At 35.8% G+C, this 22,910-nt stretch overlaps 2 protein-coding genes across 2 annotated transcripts in view; both read right to left on the reverse strand.

Moving 5' to 3' along the window:
* Window positions 1-1,928: 1,928 nt before the first annotated feature.
* On the reverse strand, window positions 1,929-3,181 carry LOC139887595 (probable 6-phosphogluconolactonase 4, chloroplastic). The gene is made up of 3 exons (XM_071870671.1): window positions 3,030-3,181; window positions 2,805-2,940; window positions 1,929-1,985 (listed from the first exon to the last, which is right to left on the reverse strand). The coding sequence occupies exons 1-3, from the start codon at window positions 3,179-3,181 to the stop codon at window positions 1,929-1,931; spliced, it is 345 nt and encodes a 114-aa protein (XP_071726772.1).
* A 1,184-nt stretch (window positions 3,182-4,365) lies between these two features.
* LOC139887596 (G-type lectin S-receptor-like serine/threonine-protein kinase At4g27290) overlaps window positions 4,366-22,910 on the reverse strand; it is a 134,691-nt gene continuing 116,146 nt past the window's right edge. The window contains exons 6-11 of the mRNA XM_071870672.1: window positions 6,056-6,182; window positions 5,887-5,983; window positions 5,434-5,672; window positions 4,857-4,983; window positions 4,524-4,763; window positions 4,366-4,419 (exon numbers count right to left, since the gene is read on the reverse strand). Of these exons, the coding sequence (XP_071726773.1) occupies window positions 4,366-4,419; window positions 4,524-4,763; window positions 4,857-4,983; window positions 5,434-5,672; window positions 5,887-5,983; window positions 6,056-6,182 (884 nt within the window). The remainder of the gene's footprint in view (window positions 4,420-4,523; window positions 4,764-4,856; window positions 4,984-5,433; window positions 5,673-5,886; window positions 5,984-6,055; window positions 6,183-22,910) is intronic.

The following is a 22,910-nucleotide window of genomic DNA, read 5'->3' on the forward strand; positions in this document are numbered from 1 at the left end:
TATATGAGTTTGTTCGCGTCTGTTAAACGACCCAACTTCTTACCAATTTAACGTTTAAAAAAACCTGTTAACGTTTGAAGAAATGGGAAGTGAAAAAATACGATTACTTTTACATCTTTAATATTCTTTTAGAAATGTATCACTAACGTTAGTTTACACATGATGGTTATTTTAGTAAAAATATAAAGTTATTAAAAGTAAAAAGTAGGAAAATTATCCGCCTCTAGCAATTTCATGCCACTTTATTATTATTAGTAGTATTATATTATAATATGTAGTACTCATATATGGGTGGAGTTAATAAACCAAGATGCAAGATTAAAAAGTCATGTTTATTGTCAAAGGCCAAATTCTGTCATCCCAGTTTCCTATTACGGAGTATTTAATTTAATTCTTTATCATTTTTGTTACAGTATATAATTTATTATTTATTTATAATTATAATTAAATATTATTACAATAAAATATAAATCCTGGATGCCACATGTCCCAAGTACAGGGTAAACCTAATTGAAAGATATTTCAATAAAAGGCAGTCCATTTTCTCCATATCTCCATACATTCCACCTCTCATTATCACCATCACTGTTCTCTGTCTAACACTCTTTCCGTCACCACCTCTATCACTTAAACAGATACAATCACTCTGCCTTTTCCCAACCCACAACCCACAACCCACCCAACAAAGTATGGCACATCTCCGGCAATCAAAAAACATCTATGGCGATCATAACTTTTCAGATCTACTCCGTTTTACCCGAAACCACGTAACACCACCTACACCATAAGGGTATTGTAGGTTTTTCGAACACGCATTGAAATTTTCATTAAATTCCGATCGCCGGTTATCCTTTACGCGCCGCTACGCGTTTTGCCGGAATTGAATTGTCTTGCCGGATTCTTCTGTTTTCCGACCCGTTTAATGTCTCCTCTATTCTTACCTTTTTTGTAATTTATGTCTGTTATCGGTGTTTTTTGTTGCCGGCGCTGGTTTCCAGTCTTGTTTGTTGCCATCGATGGTTTCCGGTGTTGTTTGTTGCCGGTTGTTTTGTTCAGATTTAGGTGACGGTGGTGGTTGCCGACGGTTGTTGTTGACCATAGTTCTTGCCGGAAGCAGTGGTCGTAGATGATTGTCATTGGTGGTGACAGTGGTTGTTGTCTCCGGACTCCGGTACTGTATTAATGTGGTGGTGGCAGGTGGTATTGTAGTGGTGGTGGGTGTATCTGTGTTTTAGGGTTAGGGTTCTAAGTTGTGGGCTATAATGGTTGTAACATATGCTATGTTAGTTGAAACTTATTTTTAAAGTGTAAAATTCCAATGTTACCCCTGTGAGAAGTGAATACGATGGTATTTTCTTTTTATAGAGTGGTGTTAAAAAAATAAAAAAAAATAAAAAAAATTGCTTCAGTAGCTACACGATTGCTACAGTAGCTACGTTGATACAAGGGCAGGTGGATGCGAATCATATCAAAATAGGTGTTAAAAGTAAGAAGACTAGTTTGACTACGGAGAGGTTGAACTTATTTATGAGTGGTTGTGGTTCGATGACTTTGTTGCGCCTTGCCGCCTTGGGTAAGTAAAAATTTGGTTTTGTCTATTTGTGCCACGAAGTTTTGTTGCTGCTTTCTTTGGGATTGTTCACATGTTTCAACGTTATGGTTTTGGTTCGCTAGATTATTTTTTTATTTTTATTTTTATTTTTACTTATTTATTTTTTGACAAATAACAAGAATAATATAAATGGGACAATTCACAAAGAACTGAATGTCAAAAGAGTACAGAGGACAACCTTGTTTGGTTTTATACAAGTTTCTACTATTGACCTTATAGTAGAGTACAAATTAATTTGTAAACAAATAAACGAATAAGGTATTTTATGTTCCGGCTCTCCGTGAAGGGGTGTAATTTTTACTTAGATGTACGCAGCCTAACCAGCTATCTCGTGACCGTTTCTGATCTTTTCCCCTAGCCACCCTAAAACATGCTACAAGTAAGGTTTTAAACATATTAATTTGTGTAGAGTATATAAATCATGTCTTAATTAAAAGCGAGTATTTAAAACAAAAATAAAACTGTACGACCTTTTTCGAGTTTAATTTATACAAATCTTTATATATAAGCTCAATGAGGTTCTACTCAAACCAAGTGGTTCTAATAAAAAAATACTGTATCAAGAAACTTGTCTTTTGTACCTTTTTTAATCGATTCTATTTTGAACTAACCTTTTTTAATCGATTCTATTTTGAACTAAGTCAATATTGTTATTGTTAGAGCTAACAAAATAGTCATTGTCTAGCGGTATGGATTGTCTAGCGGTATCGAGGCGTCCTCCAACTATATTTGTGTGTATAAGCTGTCATTCTAAAAAATAACTGAAGAACTTAACAATTATTACCATACATGAATCATAATTAAAATTCAGATAATTTAAACATCTTTTAAGCATCTGAAACTATAAGCATATATATACCTTACTAAGAAATCCATCATAAGCAAGCTTGTAATTTGAATCGGGATTATCAAGATGAATGAGTAGAACAACTTAACATCTTGTGTGTATAAGCATCTGAAACTATAAGCATATATATACTTTGCAAAAGAGTCATTGTCTCTAGCGGTATTCTAATGAGGTCCCTCTAACTATACTTGTGTGTATAAGCTGTCATTCTCAAAAATAACTGAAGAACTTAACATCTTTTAAGCATCTGAAACTATACATCTGATCTGAATCATAATTAAATTAAAATTAAGATAATCTAAACCTCTTAACTGAAATCATCTGAAACTATAAGCATATATATACCTTACTAAGAAATCCATCATAAGCAAGCTTGTAATTTGAATCGGGATTATCAAGAGGAACAACTCGTTCATCAAGAAAGAAAATCAACCATTTTGACCAATCTATGCAATTAACGTACGACGGATCCACTAATTTCCTGTCAAATTACCATTTTATTAAGTAGTAGTATATAAAACGAATCAAACCAATGATCAATATAGGTTGTAGTAAAATCAATTACAGTACCTCATAGTATCGATTAAAGAACCGCCAGAGAGCACAACGGAGAACGAACCATAATCGGCGATGAATTTTGCAGATAGATCGGAGATGTACTTCGCAAGAGCTCCGGCGACGTATCCCTCTGAGTCGTATATGTGAATATTTGGGGTTGCCATTTTTAACAAATGAAAGTTAGAAGACGGTGTACAACATTATTTATGTATATTGATATTTGATTAATTGATAAATAGTAGTACTAGCTTCGATGGTGATGTAATTAAATATCACATGTGTTTTTTAGTTGGGTTCTCATTTTGGACGGTAGCGGTGTCACCTGATTAGGTAGGTATACATTGAACGTTTTAGGCCACTCCCTATCGTAACTAAACTATTCATCCTCTTAACCTTCCACATCAGCGCCATATCAACACAAATATCCTATAACTAACTCATAACTAAACAGTCCATATCATGGCTAAAACAATATTCCTCTTAATATACAACGTACAAGCAATAAAGCATCAAGTCTAACAATAAAAAGCTACCGGGACCCACAATTCCTATAACTAACTAAACACATCCGTTAAATCAATGGTGAGTGCGGGTAACTAATGTGGGTAACTAAGCCGTGCCTATGGTTCATTACGAGTAACTACGGGTAATGAGCGATAACTAACCCATAGGGAGTGGTCTTATAAATTTTATTTAAGTGTGTAATGAAGTTTGTGGCCCATTTCTTAGTTGTTGATTGAAGGTGGTTCATAGGTTGAACGAAACGCATAAAGTCAACTTTATCTACCCATGTCAACTTATATTCACCGTTTAACTATATAAATGTTTAAATCTCAACTCTTATATATAATTTTTAAAAATTAGCAAGTGGTTAACAAGTCTCATTAGTTGACCTTGAATTAGACGCGCTAGACCACACACTTACTAAAATGCCTATTTGACCAAATAGTGAGCCAAACCTATTTGACCCACCCATATTATCCCTCTGAACAAAAAGTAACAAGTCTTTACAAACTTTTTCTAGACCATCATGTTAGGAATCACTAACGAGGGCCAGAAGTCACCCACTGAATCATATCCGGACCACATGTGAGGAGGAAACCCCAGATTAACTGCCCAGAAGGCACAATCTAGAGAAAACCCCCTATGAGAAACCTGAGATTAACTACTAAGGCACAATTTTAACATGACACCCGCTGAGTTCGAACTCACGACGTTCTTATCTCGTGAACCAGGATATCTCGGAGTATTAGTGCTCTGTTAACGCAAGTGGTACAAACCTTTACAAAACTAATGATCATTCAAGTGTATTATAGTACATCAAAAATCTGAAAATGGGGATCAGGATTCATCCCTCATTGCTCTTGTTTGAAATGGCAAAAATTTCAATAAAGTGAACAATCTATATGTCAAAAACTACCACCATAAAGTGAACATACCAAAAAATATTTATCGACCTGTCGGAAAAGTGATGGTAATGTTGTTGTATGAGTCTTGTGTGTGTACGTCAGTTGAGCTCCCACTTCTAGCTTCTATGTAAAAACCAGGATGGTTTGGTTCTGGTAATTGACCATCACTAGTTAGCATCATAACCACGGTAGACATGTTTGGTCTGTCTTCAGGGTTGTTTTGAACACATAATAAGCCTACATGGATCGATCGCAACACTTGTAGTGTATCATTTAATTCGATTACAGATGTGTCAGCCAATTCATAGTGTTTTCCTTCTTTGTAGAGGTTCCAAGCCTGAATAAGAATCGGTAGTCATATGTCATATGTCATATGCTATTACATTTGAACTAACTTTACACACTAAATTGTAGTATTGAGTCATCTTACATCTGCGAGAAAATTGTGTTTGTTTTGGGCCCCAGACACCATCTCTAACATCAAAACACCGAAGCTGAATACACCTGATTTCACTGAGAATATTCCTCGTCCTGCATACTCTGGGGACATGTATCCACTGTATAAAAGAGTAGGTCATGTTAAAAAAATTACACTTTTACTTCAAAATTGTTATAATTGAGTGTGTTTGGAAGCAATTAGTTGGTAGCTTGAGTTGGGGCTTATATTGTAGACTCAAAGTTGGACCTACTGTTTAAGTAAAATGACATATAAACAAAAAAAAAATTAATTAAGTGAAACATAATAATATAAAGGGTAATGATGTAAATTCATACGTCATAAGCTCCTAGGTTATTTTCGGAAGCTACTTCAATTAGCTTATTTTTTGCAGCTTATTTTTTTCATAAGCTCTTGAAAGCTCCTACCAAGCTACTAACCCGAGCTTATGAAAACATAAGCATCCATAAGCTACTAAAAGCTTGTGCGTCAAACACATCCAGAACCTAATTTTTTGAATTCGAACGAACAAGAACTTAAAATCATAAATATGTGAAGATTATGATCTTACTAGGTCCCAACCACTCTTCTAGTCTTTGCTACAGTGTCATTTCCGCCAAAGCTTCTTTCAAGGCCAAAATCTGATATCTTTGGGTTCATATCGTGATCAAGCAAAATGTTTGCTGCTTTGAGATCTCTATGAATGATCCTTAACCGAGAATCTTGATGAAGATAAAAGTAGCCCTCGAGCAATACCGTTGATGATATTGCTTCGTTTTGACCAGTCAAGTGTTTTTCTTTTTTGTTCATCTACCAAAAAGAGGAGTCGTTTCATTAGTAAGTTTCGTTAAATGATATATAGGATGAATGTGTCTTTATACATAATATATAACTTACCAAAAAGATAAAAGTCGAGCCCTTTATTAGGCATGTACTCATAAACCAACATATTTTCATGACTTTCGAAATAATATCCAAGGATTTTGACGAGGTTTCGATGTTGAAGCCTAGAAATGAAAATAACCTCAATCTCGAACTCTTCAACTCCTTGGGAGGAACTCAAAGAAAGCCGCTTAACTGCAATTTCTTGTCCATCTGCAAGGGAACCCTTAACACGTATTCTTATTTCAGATATATATTATCGAAACAATATAAACTAAAGTCAAACGTTGTCGTTTCTATATATAGAGTACCTTGTACACAGGTCAAATCCACCCTCACCAAGTCTGTTACTAATTGAGAAGTTGTCTGCAACTAATTTTGACAAACTAAACACGGGTAGGTCCGTAACATCCTTTTGAGCAATTAAGCAATTGCTTTCTGTCAAAACAATAACTTAAGTTGATTACAGTTGAAACAAAATAACTGAATTGTTGAAAAATCGTGTGTACTTTTACCAATTCAGATTAACGCAGCGAATAGTTAAAATAATAATCTTTTAATATTTCATAAAATATTTACAAGATTAAATATTCATATATTTAATGAAACATGCACACGATTAATTTATTCCAATGAGATCTAGTTACACCACTAATAATTGTCAAAATATGTAATTCACAAAGTGAGTAAACGATATACCTTTCTTGAAGAAACTGATTGAAGGTGAGAAACCTACGATCAAAAATATGACCGTCACTTAGGATAGTCCACACTACACTTCAAATGACTTTCAATGGATGCTAGTCCAAACCCAAGTAACAAATTAATCAACCCTTGATTAATTGTGTGAAACAATTAAAAAGTAATACTCCTCATACGATTTCACTTTGCATTTTCTTTTACTTTTTGTTATGCTCTCAAAGCTAGTTTTGAGATGGATATAAGATGTACGTACTTATGAAACTCCTCATACGACCCTGGATTTTCTGACTTATATTTATTAATATTTATTATTAATACTTGCGTGTTAATAAATGTATTCTTATACATTTTACTTGTTACCGTATTTGACTTTCCATGTCCCAACTTGTCTTTGTGACACACGCTTTTCACGAATAATATTTCGAATATTATTTACGTTCATGATTAATTATTATTAATCATTTTTATTAACTAATGTATGTAGTTAATTACTTGGGTTTTTATTAATTTGTTGCTTACTTATACTTGGGCTTATATTATTGGACTTGGAAGCCCACTCTACACCACTTAATGGACTACTAGTAAGCCCACTATTATGCTAATGATACATTAAGCTTAAGCAAGGTTAATTAAGTTAAATGAGGAGACAAATGTTTCAAGCATGCATGACCTCTTTCCCATGTATTTGACTTATACGCCTTCTTAGCCAACAACACTCTCCCACACTTGAAAGTTGAGTTTTGACTTCCCTCTTTGATCCCTTAAACCGTCGGCCTTGTTGGTGGGGAGGGAGAGTTCAATTTTTATTTTTTTTTGTTACTTATAAGCTAGTATTACCTCATTCCACACACACACACACACACCTTTCTTACACTACTTCTTTCTCTTATCTTTTCTCTCAAAATTGTAAGTAATATGTTTTATTTTTCTTCTTCTTTTTCCTTTGAAACCGAAATCTATCATCATCATCATCCTTACTTGATTGTTGTTTGTTGTTAAAGATCAAGCTTCCTAGTTTGTATCTTCATGTAATCTTGCTTCTTCCATCCTTTGTTTGATGAGAAGTCAAGAACAAGAATCTAAGCTTGTTAGCTTATGGTTCTACACTTGATGTATTATAAAGATCTAAAGTTCATAAGCTTTAAGATCTTACTTGTGTTCATGTTTTGTAAACTTAAGGTTTATTTTCTTAAGATCTAAGCTTTGGCTTGAATCTTCTTAAGTATGAAACAAACATGAACTTATTAATTGTAACTTTAGTTTATTTCTTTCTTTTGTAAGTATTTCTGTGACGATCGCTCCAAATCCATATGGACGAACACGTCATTCATCGATTTCATTGCGAGGTATTTGACCTCTATATGATACGTTATGTAAACATTGCATTCTTTTGAAAAGGCACACCATAAATGAATATTTAAATCAAAGGTTTTCGACATCTGATGATTTCTACATATAGAAAATCACCGTAAATAATAGTTTACAATAGTACTTCCATTGACAATGCAGTCAAAATAAGATACATGGTGATGATTTGGTGAATGCAACGTTTCCTTGATAAATATGCCATGTAAGACTCCATGCACATAGCTTGTCTAACATATAAGCAAATAGCGGAAGACTTCTAGGAACCTGAGAATAAACATGCTAACAAGTGTCAACACAAAGGTTGGTGAGTTCATAGTTTTAGTGTTTTGCATAATCTGTATATAAAAGTGGATCACAAGATTTCAGTTGTTTCATCCAGAAATGTTTATCAAATATTCTACAAGATTGAGCACCCTGGTAACTAAGCTTTAACGTTATAATAAGTACCCCTGTTTTAACATACATGCAACCAACATGTACAATACACGCAATCCAACGTGTACTAACCTCAAATAGTATACGTCTGTTTTATAGTTCAGTCTAGGGTTTCTATACCTGGAACAGACGGGGATGTCAAGCCCTATAGATCCATATACAACTACTCGCGCTCACCAGTTCTTATAACCGGCAGTTACTAGTTACCAAAGCTAAGGGATTTTCGGTTCAAACTCAGTATAGAATTTAGTATGTACTTGTGTCCATTGTTTAAAATAAGGTGCATGTATTCTCAGCCCAAAAATATATATTGCAAAATGTAACAACCCAAACCAACCCGCATTAAACCGCGTTAAATTTACAAAATAAAAAAAAATTGCTGAACTGCCACCTGGCGCGGCGCGCCATATAGGCCGCGCGGCGCGCCAAACCTGACTGTCCGGAAAGTCTTTAAATGCGAAAATGTTTGACTAGTTCCCGACATATTTAGGCGTAACGCTTTTAACCCCATGTTCCATATATAAAAACTAGCACGTTCTATTAATAAAATTATGTTTACGAAGCGGGGCCCACATTGACCCAAATTACCCCTTAAGTACCAAAATACAATTTTCGACCATAAGACTTTTAATACAAAACAAAGCCGAGCATGGCGATTGGGGATACGCTACCCAATCCTAATAAATCCAAAAGCAAGCCTTCTACGCAAACTATGCAAGTCCTCTAATCCTCGCGCTTACCCGAGCCACCATCCGCATGCAATCTATAAAAAGAGTCAACAACGAGAGGGTAAGCTAACGCTTAGTGAATGATAATATACTACATACATATATATGTATAAAATGGACACGCCACAAAATAACAAATACTGCTTACCGAGGCATCCATATATAAGGTACTACACTAAGCATACCGTACGATCTCTAAGCAACGAGCTAAAGATACAACAACAATATAAGTTCACCAACGACGATGTGAACAACGCCAAATAGCTACACCCGGAGGGTTAGCTACAACACAACAATACATTAATATATAACAATATAAATGAACAAGGTTAACACCTTAACCCAATACCGAGAACCAAATACCACAATGAAGATTGGCCGAACTACACGAGCCTTAGTAATCCGAAACCACACGAGATTACTATCTTCACAACATCGAGGTTGGCCGAACTACACGAGCCTTAGTAATCCGAAACCACACGAGATTACTACCTCAATAAGATGACCGAACTACACGAGTCACCATGAATCCGAACTACACGAGATTCATTTGATAAGATGACCGAAACCACACGCGTCATCGTGAATCCGAAACCACACGCGATTCACATCTCCAACTCAAACCCACGGTCACGGGATTATAAAATCCACCACATCGGGGCTACAACATCCAAATCACAATCACGTGTGATAATGTACACACGAACGTGTACTTCGCCAAAGATGGTCAACCAAACGCACAACCGTGCCAATTGGACTTATAAAAAAGTCCATCAAGTCCACCTACATGTGAAGTGAGCTCTATAGCCGAGAATCACTCCACCCGACCCGCACCCATCCTACACATACGTATGTACATAGGATAATATCACTCACCTTGAAGTCTTGAAGAGTGCTTCCAAGTAATCCGTAAGTTGCCAATGGGAAATACCTAATCCATTATCACAATTACAACATTACACTTAGAGTGGATTCACAATTCAACCCAATTCAACCATTAGTGCAATTTCGACCCAAATGCACTTCCAAGCACAAACCGTGCCCAAACTAACCCATAATCACTAACACAAGTGAGAATGGTCCCAATATGTCAATTAAACTCAAACTCAAGTGTTAAACACGTGTCATACCCATTTTGACACTTAAACCCTAATTTTGACCCATAAAGGTCAAAATCTCATCCTTTACAAGTTTTGACACCTAAACACATTTAACTCAGTTCTATACTTCAACTTAATCCATTTTAAGTTTATAAACATCATTAAATCGCCAATTGGGTCATAATTACCACCGAACCCTAATTTGACCCAAAGTCACAATTAGTCAACCATAATACCCTAAATGGGTTCCAATACTTCAATAATCACTATACCTAGTGATTAAACTCCAAACCAAAGCCTAATCAAGGCCAAATCGTCATCCAACCCAAAACCCGCCAAGTGACAAGAATAACTAGTCACCATAAACCCATTTCATCACCTAAAAGGGTTACACAACAATTTAACTCAAAACCCTAACTTGAATATCAAATCAAATAAATGAAATTCGGAGTTTGAGCTTACCAATACCACCACAACGTAGCTAGGAACGAAAGGAACAACTTTAAAACCCGAGACTTTGAACAATTCGAGCTTCTTCTTCACCAAAACCTCAAATCTCTCTCTAGACCTCTCTCTCTCTCTCTAAGAATGGATGAAGATGATGAATGGATGTGAAATGATCCAAAGTTAGATCTAAACCAACTGATATGGCTCACAAATCCGGCCCCAAGTGAATTTACCAAATTACCCTTCATTTAAAATAATTAAAAACAAAGGATTCTGTCAGCGCGATTCGGCGCGGCGCGCACCAGACCCGCGCGGCGCGCAAGTAGTCAGTTTCAGGTTCTTTTGCTTTTTAACTAAATATAAATATTAAACGAAGCCCGTTCTCGTATGTCTTTTATAAACAAGTATACAAAATAAATATTCGGGTCTTACAACTCTCCCCCACTTAAACTCGATCACGTCCTCGTGATCGTCGTCACTTAACCAAACGGACCCCACTTACGGTCCTAAACATAAGTTCCAACCCGACTTTCCTAGGCAACTATTCTCATTGAAGCACCTTTAACACTAAAATCGTCATCCGCGATTTTCTCAAATCCACAATCCGAGCACTAAAACCATGCTCCTTCCCTAACATCGGGAAAACTCAACCAATCTCGTACCGAGATATAAATCCCTTAGCGTACTATTACCGAGTACAACGCTAAAAGCACCCAAGTCCCAACCTAAGGTCAACAACCCGAACCGATGAAGACCGATCCAAACGAATCCTTACGGATAACACCACTCAATAGACATCCCTTGTAGTGCGCAATACGACCAATACGCAACTACCGTAACATCATAATCCAACGGTTAAAAACCGATAGCGCCCAAACGACTATGGAAACGCAAATCCCAAGGTGTACGAAATCAACCATCGTCACACCCGTAACCAACATGTGAGCGAAACACGGCTATCGCATCACTAATCTCACAACATGGTCCTCACGACCCCACTATCGGTGTATAAAACAATCGACAGATCACACAACACGAAGGCTGGCCGAAAACACACGCGCCTTAGTGAATCCGAACTACACGCGACTCACTACCTTCACCACAACACAATCGGGAATGGCCGAACTACACGCGCCATAGTGAATCCGAACTACACGAGAGTCACTATCCCGGAGGAATGACCGAACTACACGAGTCATTTGTGAATCCGAACTACACGAGACTCACTCCTCAATACAATGACCGAAACCACACGAGTCATTTGTGAATCCGAACTACACGAGATTCACTTCCACAACATCGAGGTTGGCCGAACTACACGAGCCTTAGTAATCCGAAACCACACGAGATTACTACCTCAATAAGATGACCGAACTACACGAGTCACCATGAATCCGAACTACACGAGATTCATTTAGTTAAGATGACCGAAACCACACGTGTCATCGTGAATCCGAAACCACACGCGATTCACAATCTCAACATAGGAATGGTACTCGCATTTCCCACCGGTACTCGCATTTCCCGATAGTGTTACACCATACCGACATAACACTACTCCCTTGATGAAGTCAGCGGACCCCGAAGGTCATGCTTGTAATGACCCGCACTTTTTCGATCAATTTATACTTATAAGATTAATATTTACATAAATTAAACCTTACCAACATGATAAGCAATCCAAATTGTTGAGACTTATGTTTTTGAAATGAGTTTTACACAACGTTTGACCGTCTAGTTTGACCAATGATATCACGAACTATACAATATATGATAATTATACGTTTGTGTATATATATGTATATATACATATTTAACATGATCTAAGGATGTTTTAATATCTCATTTTGTATTAATAACAATAAGTTATAAGTATATTTTGAAACTACTAACTTAAGTTTCAAAACGATAACCATACGTAACGTTAATTGACATAAATACTTATAATCTATAATGTTTATACATATATCGTATAAGTAATGTATTTAACCACTTTTTAAGGACTTAAACACATAAAACAATATAAGTGTATTCACAAAAGATAGCTATATTTGAATTCTCATTCCATTTTTCACAAAATTTCTATACGTATATCTAGAGTACATGTACTCGTATCATACCTAGCTTCTATACGTATTTACTATTGGTATATACACATCAAATCACCACCAACCAGCCCTTGTTCAATGCCTTATGTATAAGGTAACTACTTTTGTTATCTAGTATGACAATTTCACATAATTAAAAGATTTTTTCACAAAATTACAAACTTATACACCTTTTACACCACCATTTACACTCCATTCCATTTTCATTTTACTACACATTTACTTTAACTAAAACACACACACTTTTAAGAGCCTTAACCTCCATAACCATTCAGCTAATATCCATGAAGATCTAGCCATAAAAACATCACTTAATCACCATAAGAAAACTCTTACAAAAACACTTCAAGAATCCTTCCAAGAACACAAGTTTACTTCCAATCTTTCATCCAATTCCATCACCCTTTTGGTTCTAGGTTCTTACTCCTCTTTTACAGCAATCTTGTCCAAGTAACTTGAGGTAGTAACTTTATTCATAACCTTATTCGATTCATATATATATAGCTATCTTATTTTGTGGTATAAAATTTTAACAACAAGAACATAGTTTGAATGTTTTCAAACTTGTTTGCAAACTAAATAGATCCTTCTAACTTAACTTTTAAAATACTTCAAGACCTGTAATATATCATAAATATATGCTAACTTAACAAGGTAAAACTTGGTTTTTCAAAGAACACCTTAAAAACTGTTTTTACGACGTCGGAGTGCAACCGGGGGCTGTTTTGGGTTGGATAATTAAAAACCATCTTAAACTTTGAATTGGAGGTTTATTTTCTGAAAAAATGATTTTTACTATGAATATGTTAACGCATAAAAATTTTATGATTTAACTCAAAGTATAAGTATTTTTAGAAAAATAATCATTTAAGGTTGTTTACATGATGGAAAATGATTAACTTCATAAGTTTCACCAAAGTTTGACCTATGACCTGTGATTTCGAATACAAACTAAGGTATTTACAGTTCATATTCTTAAAGAGGCACTCGATCCAAGGAAGTGGCAAGTTGAACCAACGAAAACGGAGTTGTAACGAAGAAACTATGATCAAAACGAAATCGGATATCCAAGACTAATTTAGCTACGTGATTAATTGGAAAAAAATTAAATAAATCACATCTTTCTAAAATAACATGATATTTTATATATATGTACTCATAATTTAATTTTATATGGTTCAGTATCACCCGTAAACAATACGAGAAGATTAATCATAAGATCCCATGATTGTACGCAACACGTCATTTGACAACACCGGTACTTTATGTACGCAACACGTCATTTGACAACACCGGTACCGTGGGTCAAGATTAATCTCGACCAATACATATACGATGGGGGTTTTTATTTATTTCATTGGGGGTTTATTAAACACCTAAAAATGAACCATTAAAATTGAATTACTAACATCGGACTGCTAACTACGGACTAAGGAATTATTAAAAGTATTAAAAGTATTATAAGTATATATATGTGACGTTTGTTTAAAAAGAAAAGGTATTGATATATTATATATGGATAGGTTCGTGATATCAATCGGAGACCAAGTCAAAATTACATATCTTCAAGACGAAAGTGAGTATATAGTCCCACTTTTAAACTCTAAGTATTTCGGAATGAGAATACATGTATTTTATGTTTTACGTTATGGACACAAGTAACTGAAAAATATACTCTACGTTGAGTTGTACCACTGGCATACTTCCCTGTAGCTTGGTAACTGTTATTTACAGCGGTATTGTAAACGCGAATCCTGTTGATAGATCTATCGGGCCTGACAACCCCAACCGGACTGGACGACCAGTATTCAACGGTTGCACAGTACTTCGTTTTGTGACTACACTTGGTACGGTGTAGTAAGATTTCATAATAAAGGGAATATGCGACGTGATTAAATGTTAAGTATGGTTACCAAGTGCTCAACCACTTAGAATATTTTTATTAAAATGTTTATATATGAAATCTTGTGGTCTATATTTATATCGCTGCCGGCATTAAACCTATATCTCACCAACTTTATGTTGACGTTTTAAGCATGTCTATTCTCAGGTGATAATTAGAAGCTTCCGCTGCAACATGTTGAATTTAAACAAGATCTTGAGTATGCATATTTGTATCAAAAATAAAACTGCATATCGGAGGATTTGTAATGTAAAATATGCTAGAAATCGTATTGTTATCATCACATGTAAAGTTTGTAAGTCTAAGATTATCGCTAAACGATAATCATCTTTTTATTGTCTAAAGCTTGTATTAAAATAAGAGTTATGGTTTGTAATGTAAAATAAATGCAGTTGTTCTTTTAAAAATGTCGCATATAGAGGTCAATACCTCGCAATGAAATCATACGTTATCTAACTCGTTCTTATGGTTAAGGACGGGTTATGACATGTGGTATCAGAGCGGTGGTCTTAGCGAACCAGGTTTGCATTAGTGTGTCTAACTGATAAGTCGTTAGGATACATTAGTAAGTCTGGACTTTGACCGGGTCTGATTTAAAAACCATTGCTTATCATTGTTGGTTAAAATTTATATGTAAATATTATGTAGTACTAATGGGTTAGTTGTTGTGTGATAGATGTCGGGCTCAAAACTTGTTATCACATTCAGCGACTCCGAATCAGAATCTTCAGATGGCGTTTCAGTCATTAACCTATCCGATGACGAAAATAATATCTTTGGGGAAGACTCACAAATTCCGGATGAACCGACTATAGAGAACCCGGAAAGTGAACCCGAGGAGGAAAGTGAACCCGAGGAAGAAATACAGGAAATTACGAAAGACAAGTTCGAACTAGGAAAGAAACGAAAGGCTAATGAATTAGAAAATTCAAATCCCGAGTTTAGTAAGGATGATGTGGCACCAACTCCACTAGACACTACCACCCCTATTCCCGCTATTCCTATTCGTTCTATCCCGGCATCCAGTTCTTCAGTCCCACAGCCAAAATATAGGCAGACAGCTAGGATAAGCGTTAGGCGATTCATTGAACCTAAACGTCTTAGAAAATAGACCAAACGATGCGCTGCCGTATTAAACCATGGGATCATATAATGTTTTGTATAATATTATTAGTGTGGTTTGCTTAATGTTCGATGTAAGATAAGCATATGTAAAATAGTGAAGTGTGAAATGCAATAATTTTCCATGGTTAAGTATTATTTAGATGGTAGTAATTGATTCTGTACTAAGCTATTAAGTATGGACATTAACGGGTAGGTACTACCCTAGATATAATTATAAAACGCTAATAAGAAGAAAAGGCTTTTATAATAATACCTGGTTCATATTATTAATAAGCTATAATGTACTGTAAATATACACTACATCTATAATATTCCATGTGAATAATTATTTTCTTTTCATTCTTATAGAAGAATATGGCGCGATTGAACCGAATGACGGAACAAGAAATCCAGGAACTCATCAATCAGCGAGTGAACGACAGAATGTTATGGGTCGAGGCTGCAAGAGGTGCTGCAGTTAACCCAAATCCTCGTGTGGGGTGCACTTACAAAACTTTTCAAGCTTGCAAGCCCTCATCATTCAGTGGAACAGAAGGACCGATCGGTTTAACCCGGTGGATAGAAAAGATGGAGACTGTGTTTAAAATCAGTGGTTGTGTTGAAAAGGACATGACCAAGTATGCATCGTGCACTTTACAAGATAGTGCACTCACGTGGTGGAAAAATTATGTGAAGGCTGTAGGAGGAGATGTAGCTTATGATACTCCATGGGAAGAATTCAAAACAATGTTAATTAACGAATATTGTCCAAGGAACGAGGTTAGGAAGTTAGAAGATGAATTACGAAGCCTGAAGGTTGTTGGTACTGAAATCACCAACTACAATCAGCGATTCATGGAATTAGTTTTGCTATGTCCTGAATTGGTTCCAACCGAAGAACGGAAGATTGAAATGTACAAAGATGGTTTGCCCAAAAAGGTCAAGGCAAATGTTACAGCATCGAAACCTAAGACAATTCATGAAGCTATAACCATGGCAAACGAGCTAATGGATCAGGTCATCATGGATAAGAAAGCATCCAATACTGATGTGAAGGTATCAGGTAACAAAAGAAAGTGGAATGGAAATTATGATCGAGGTAACCAACAACAATCTTTTAAGAAACAAGAAAACACGCAAGGTGCGGGTAGTGGTTTAAGCTTTGGTTATAAAGGACAAAATCCTTTATGCAACCGATGCCACAAACATCACTCTGGTTACTGTAATGTGGTATGCAACAAATGTAATCGAAAGGGTCATCTTGCTGAAGATTGTAGGGCTCTCGTTACAAATACAAATGGTACCAAGACTCCTGCCACCAATGCAAATAGAACTGCTTTGGCTACCATTACTTGTTTTGGGTGTGGAAAACAAGGTCACTATAAGAGCCAGTGCCCGAATCCAGAGAAGAATATCGGACCTGCACGTGGGAGAGCATTTGTTATTAATGCTAGAGAGGCATGTGAAGACCCGGAGCTTGTTACGGGTACGTTTACCATTAATAACTTATCCGCATCTATTATATTTGATACTGGTGCTGATAGAAGTTACGTGTGTAGAGACTTTCACGCTAAATTGAATTGTTCTTCATTACCTCTAGATGCTAAGTACATGATTGAGTTAGCTAATGGTAAACTAATTAAAGCCGATAAAATTTGCCGTGATTGTAAAATAAATTTAGCCGGAGAAACATTTAAGATTGATTTGATACCCGTAGAATTAGGAAGTTTTGATGTAATAATCGGCATGGACTGGATGTCCAAAATAGGAGCTGAAGTTGTGTGCGGCAAGAAGGCAATTCGCATTCCTCGTAAGGATAAAACGCCAGTAATGATTTATGGAGAGAAGGGTAACTCAAAGCTAAAACTCATTAGTTATTTGAAAGCTCATAAGTGCTTGAAGAAAGGGTGCTATGCTATCTTAGCACATGTTAATAAAGTCGAAAAGAAAGAAAAAGAGAAGTGCATCAATGACGAGCCTGTGGCAAGAGATTTTCCTGAAGTATTTCCGGAAGAGTTGCCGGGATTACCTCCATTTAGATCTGTAGAATTTCAAATAGATCTTGTACCAGGAGCTGCACCGGTTGCCCGTGCTCCATATAGACTTGCACCGTCCAAGTTAAAAGAACTTCAGAGTCAGTTAAAAGAATTACTGGACCGTGGATTCATACGACCAAGCACTTCACCGTGGGGAGCTCCAATTTTGTTTGTTAAGAAGAAAGATGGATCTTTTAGGATGTGTATAGATTATCGTGAACTAAATAAGTTAACTATCAAAAATCGGTATCCACTACCGAGAATTGACGACTTATTTGATCAACTCCAAGGATCATGTGTGTACTCGAAAATTGACCTAAGATCGGGCTATCATCAATTACGCGTCAAAGAAGAAGATATACCGAAAACTGCTTTTCGGACACGTTACGGTCATTACGAATTTTTGGTCATGCCGTTTGGATTGACGAATGCGCCAGCTGTATTCATGGACCTCATGAATCGAGTTTGTAGTCCATATCTAGATAAGTTTGTTATCGTTTTCATTGATGATATTCTTATCTATTCCAAGAGTGAGCAAGAGCATGAGCAGCATTTAAGGTTGATATTAGAGTTGTTAAGAAAAGAACAGCTATATGCTAAATTTTCTAAATGTGCTTTTTGGTTGAAAGAAGTGCAATTTCTTGGCCACGTTGTTAGTAGCAAAGGAATTCAGGTTGATCCAGCAAAAATTGAAGCCATTGAAAAATGGGAGACTCCTAAGACACCAATGCAGATACGCCAATTTTTGGGTTTAGCAGGTTATTATAGAAGGTTTATTCAAGATTTTTCCCGAATAGCTAAGCCGTTGACAGCGTTAACGCAAAAAGGGAAGAAATATGAATGGACTTCTGAGCAGGAGAGTGCATTTCAATTACTGAAAAAGAAGTTGACTACGGCGCCTATTTTATCGTTACCAGAAGGGAACGATGATTTTGAAATATATTGTGACGCTTCGCGACAAGGTTTTGGTTGCGTTCTTATGCAACGGAAGAAAGTTATTGCATACGCATCCCGACAATTAAAGATTCACGAGCGAAATTATACGACGCATGATCTAGAATTGGGAGCAGTCGTGTTTGCATTGAAGATATGGAGACACTACTTGTATGGGGTTAAATGCACTGTGTTTACTGATCATAAAAGCCTTCAACATATTTTTGATCAGAAACAGCTGAACATGAGGCAACGTAGGTGGGTCGAGTTAATAAATGACTATGATTGTGAAATTCGTTATCATCCCGGGAAAGCGAATGTGGTGGCTGACGCACTAAGCAGAAAGGAACGAGAACCAATTCGAGTACGAGCGATGAACATAAAAATTCGCATGAATCTCAACTCACAAATCAAAGAAGTTCAACGAGAAGCACTTACTAAAGAAAATATAGGAAATGAAATAATGAAGAAGTATGAGAAGCAACTCGTTATGCGGGAAGATGGAATTCGATATTTTGCAAATCGTATTTGGGTACCGAAGTTGGGTGGATTAAGGAAGTTGATATTGAACGAGGCACATAAGACAAGATATTCGATACATCCTGGAGTTGGAAAGATGTACCAAGATCTTAAGACACATTATTGGTTTCCTAATTTAAAGACAGATGTTGCAACATATGTTGGGGAGTGTTTAACTTGTTCTAAGATCAAAGCAGAACACCAGAAGCCGTCAGGGTTACTTCAACAACCAGAAATCCCAGAATGGAAATGGGATGGTATTACCATGGATTTCATCACGAAGTTACCAAAGACTGCCTGGGGATACGACACCATTTGGGTGATTGTTGATCGTCTTACCAAATCTGCACATTTCTTGCCTATAAAGGAAACAGATAGAATGGAGAAATTATTACGATTATATATAAAGGAAGTTGTTTCAAGGCATGGAATACCTATTTCCATTATATCTGATCGTGATAGTAGATTTACCTCAAAGTTCTGGCAATCACTACAGGAGGCACTAGGAACTCGTTTGGATATGAGCACCGCATATCATCCGCAAACCGACGGGCAGAGTGAAAGAACAATTCAGACTCTTGAAGACATGCTCAGGGCATGTGTGATCGATTTTGGAAACGGATGGGATAAATATCTACCATTAGCAGAATTCTCGTATAATAATAGTTATCATGCGAGCATTAAAGCTGCGCCATTCGAAGCATTGTACGGAAGGAAGTGTAGATCTCCTATTTGTTGGAATGAAGTAGGAGATCGACAATTAACTGGTCCCGAGATCATACACGAAACGACTGAGAAGATAGTACAAATCAAGGAGAGATTGAAAACAGCCCGTAGTCGCCAAAAGAGCTACGCCGATGTTCGAAGGAAACCATTAGAGTTTCAGATCGGTGACATGGTTATGTTAAAGGTGTCACCTTGGAAAGGTGTAATACGTTTTGGAAAAAGGGGTAAACTAAACCCAAGGTATGTAGGCCCGTTCAAGATCATCGAACGCATTGGACCGGTAGCTTATCGACTCGAGTTACCGCAACAACTCGCCGGAGTACATAATACTTTTCACGTCTCAAACCTTAAGAAGTGTCTTGCAAAGGAAGACCTCACCATTCCTCTTGAAGAAATCCATGTCGACGAGAAACTACAATTCGTCGAAGAACCAATCGAAATCATGGACCGTGAAGTTAAACAGCTCAAGCAGAGCAACATACCGATCGTTAAGGTTCGTTGGAGTGCTCGAAGAGGTCCCGAGTTTACGTGGGAATGAGAGGATCAGATGAAAAAAAAGTATCCACACTTGTTTCTCGATGACGCAAAATAGGTACAATTTTAAAATTTCGGGACGAAATTTATTTAACGGGTAGGTACTGTAATGACCCGCACTTTTTCGATCAATTTATACTTATAAGATTAATATTTACATAAATTAAACCTTGCCAACATGATAAGCAATCCAAATTGTTGAGACTTATGTTTTTGAAATGAGTTTTACACAACGTTTGACCGTCTAGTTTGACCAATGATATCACGAACTATACAATATATGATAATTATACGTTTGTGTATATATATGTATATATACATATTTAACATGATCTAAGGATGTTTTAATATCTCATTTTGTATTAATAACAATAAATTATAAGTATATTTTGAAACTACTAACTTAAGTTTCAAAACGATAACCATACGTAACGTTAATTGACATAAATACTTATAATCTATAATGTTTATACATATATCGTATAAGTAATGTATTTAACCACTTTTTAAGGACTTAAACACATAAAACAATATAAGTGTATTCACAAAAGATAGCTATATTTGAATTCTCATTCCATTTTTCACAAAATTTCTATACGTATATCTAGAGTACATGTACTCGTATCATACCTAGCTTCTATACGTATTTACTATTGGTATATACACATCAAATCACCACCAACCAGCCCTTGTTCAATGCCTTATGTATAAGGTAACTACTTTTGTTATCTAGTATGACAATTTCACATGATTAAAAGATTTTTTCACAAAATTACAAACTTATACACCTTTTACACCACCATTTATACTCCATTCCATTTTCATTTTACTACACATTTCCTTTAACTAAAACACACACACTTTTAAGAGCCTTAACCTCCATAACCATTCAGCTAATATCCATGAAGATCTAGCCATAAAAACATCACTTAATCACCATAAGAAAACTCTTACAAAAACACTTCAAGAATCCTTCCAAGAACACAAGTTTACTTCCAATCTTTCATCCAATTCTATCACCCTTTTGGTTCTAGGTTCTTACTCCTCTTTTACAGCAATCTTGTCCAAGTAACTTGAGGTAGTAACTTTGTTCATAACCTTATTCGATTCATATATATATAGCTATCTTATTTTGTGGTATAAAATTTTAACAACAAGAACATAGTTTGAATGTTTTCAAACTTGTTTGCAAACTAAATAGATCCTTCTAACTTAACTTTTAAAATACTTCAAGACCTGTAATATATCATAAATATATGCTAACTTAACAAGGTAAAACTTGGTTTTTCAAAGAACACCTTAAAAACTGTTTTTACGACGTCGGAGTGCAACCGGGGGCTGTTTTGGGTTGGATAATTAAAAACCATCTTAAACTTTGAATTGGAGGTTTATTTTCTGGAAAAATGATTTTTACTATGAATATGTTAACGCATAAAAATTTTATGATTTAACTCAAAGTATAAGTATTTTTAGAAAAATAATCATTTAAGGTTGTTTACATGATGGAAAATGATTAACTTCATAAGTTTCACCAAAGTTTGACCTATGACCTGTGATTTCGAATACAAACTAAGGTATTTACAGATCATATTCTTAAAGAGGGACTCGATCCAAGGAAGTGGCAAGTTGAACCAACGAAAACGGAGTTGTAACGAAGAAACTATGATCAAAACGAAATCGGATATCCAAGACTAATTTAGCTACGTGATTAATTGGAAAAAAATTAAATAAATCACATCTTTCTAAAATAACATGATATTTTATATATATGTACTCATAATTTAATTTTATATGGTTCAGGATCACCCGTAAACAATACGAGAAGATTAATCATAAGATCCCATGATTGTACGCAACACGTCATTTGACAACACCGGTACTTTATGTACGCAACACGTCATTTAACAACACCGGTACCGTGGGTCAAGATTAATCTCGACCAATACATATACGATGGGGGTTTTTATTTATTTCATTGGGGGTTTATTAAACACCTAAAAATGAACCATTAAAATTGAATTACTAACATCGGACTGCTAACTACGGACTAAGGAATTATTAAAAGTATTAAAAGTATTATAAGTATATATATGTGACGTTTGTTTAAAAAGAAAAGGTATTGATATATTATATATGGATAGGTTCGTGATATCAATCGGAGACCAAGTCAAAATTACATATCTTCAAGACGAAAGTGAGTATATAGTCCCACTTTTAAACTCTAAGTATTTCGGGATGAGAATACATGTATTTTATGTTTTACGTTATGGACACAAGTAACTGAAAAATATATTCTACGTTGAGTTGTACCACTGGCATACTTCCCTGTAGCTTGGTAACTGTTATTTACAGCGGTATTGTAAACGCGAATCCTGTTGATAGATCTATCGGGCCTGACAACCCCAACCGGACTGGACGACCAGTATTCAACGGTTGCACAGTACTTCGTTTTGTGACTACACTTGGTACGGTGTAGTAAGATTTCATAATAAAGGGAATATGCGACGTGATTAAATGTTAAGT

Source organism: Rutidosis leptorrhynchoides, chromosome 2 (genome assembly GCF_046630445.1).
Source record: "Rutidosis leptorrhynchoides isolate AG116_Rl617_1_P2 chromosome 2, CSIRO_AGI_Rlap_v1, whole genome shotgun sequence".
Classification (NCBI taxonomy): Eukaryota; Viridiplantae; Streptophyta; class Magnoliopsida; order Asterales; family Asteraceae; genus Rutidosis; species Rutidosis leptorrhynchoides.

Excerpts from the sequence above, each read along its gene's own strand:
- LOC139887595 (XM_071870671.1), bottom strand. The coding sequence starts at position 3,181 with ATGGCAACCCCAAATATTCACATATACGACTCAGAGGGATACGTCGCC. Across the intron at positions 2,941-3,029 it reads TCTTTAATCGATACTATGAG|GAAATTAGTGGATCCGTCGT; the intron begins GTACTGTAATTG and ends GTAATTTGACAG. Across the intron at positions 1,986-2,804 it reads ATGATGGATTTCTTAGTAAG|CATGTTTTAGGGTGGCTAGG; the intron begins GTATATATATGC and ends CCTTACTTGTAG.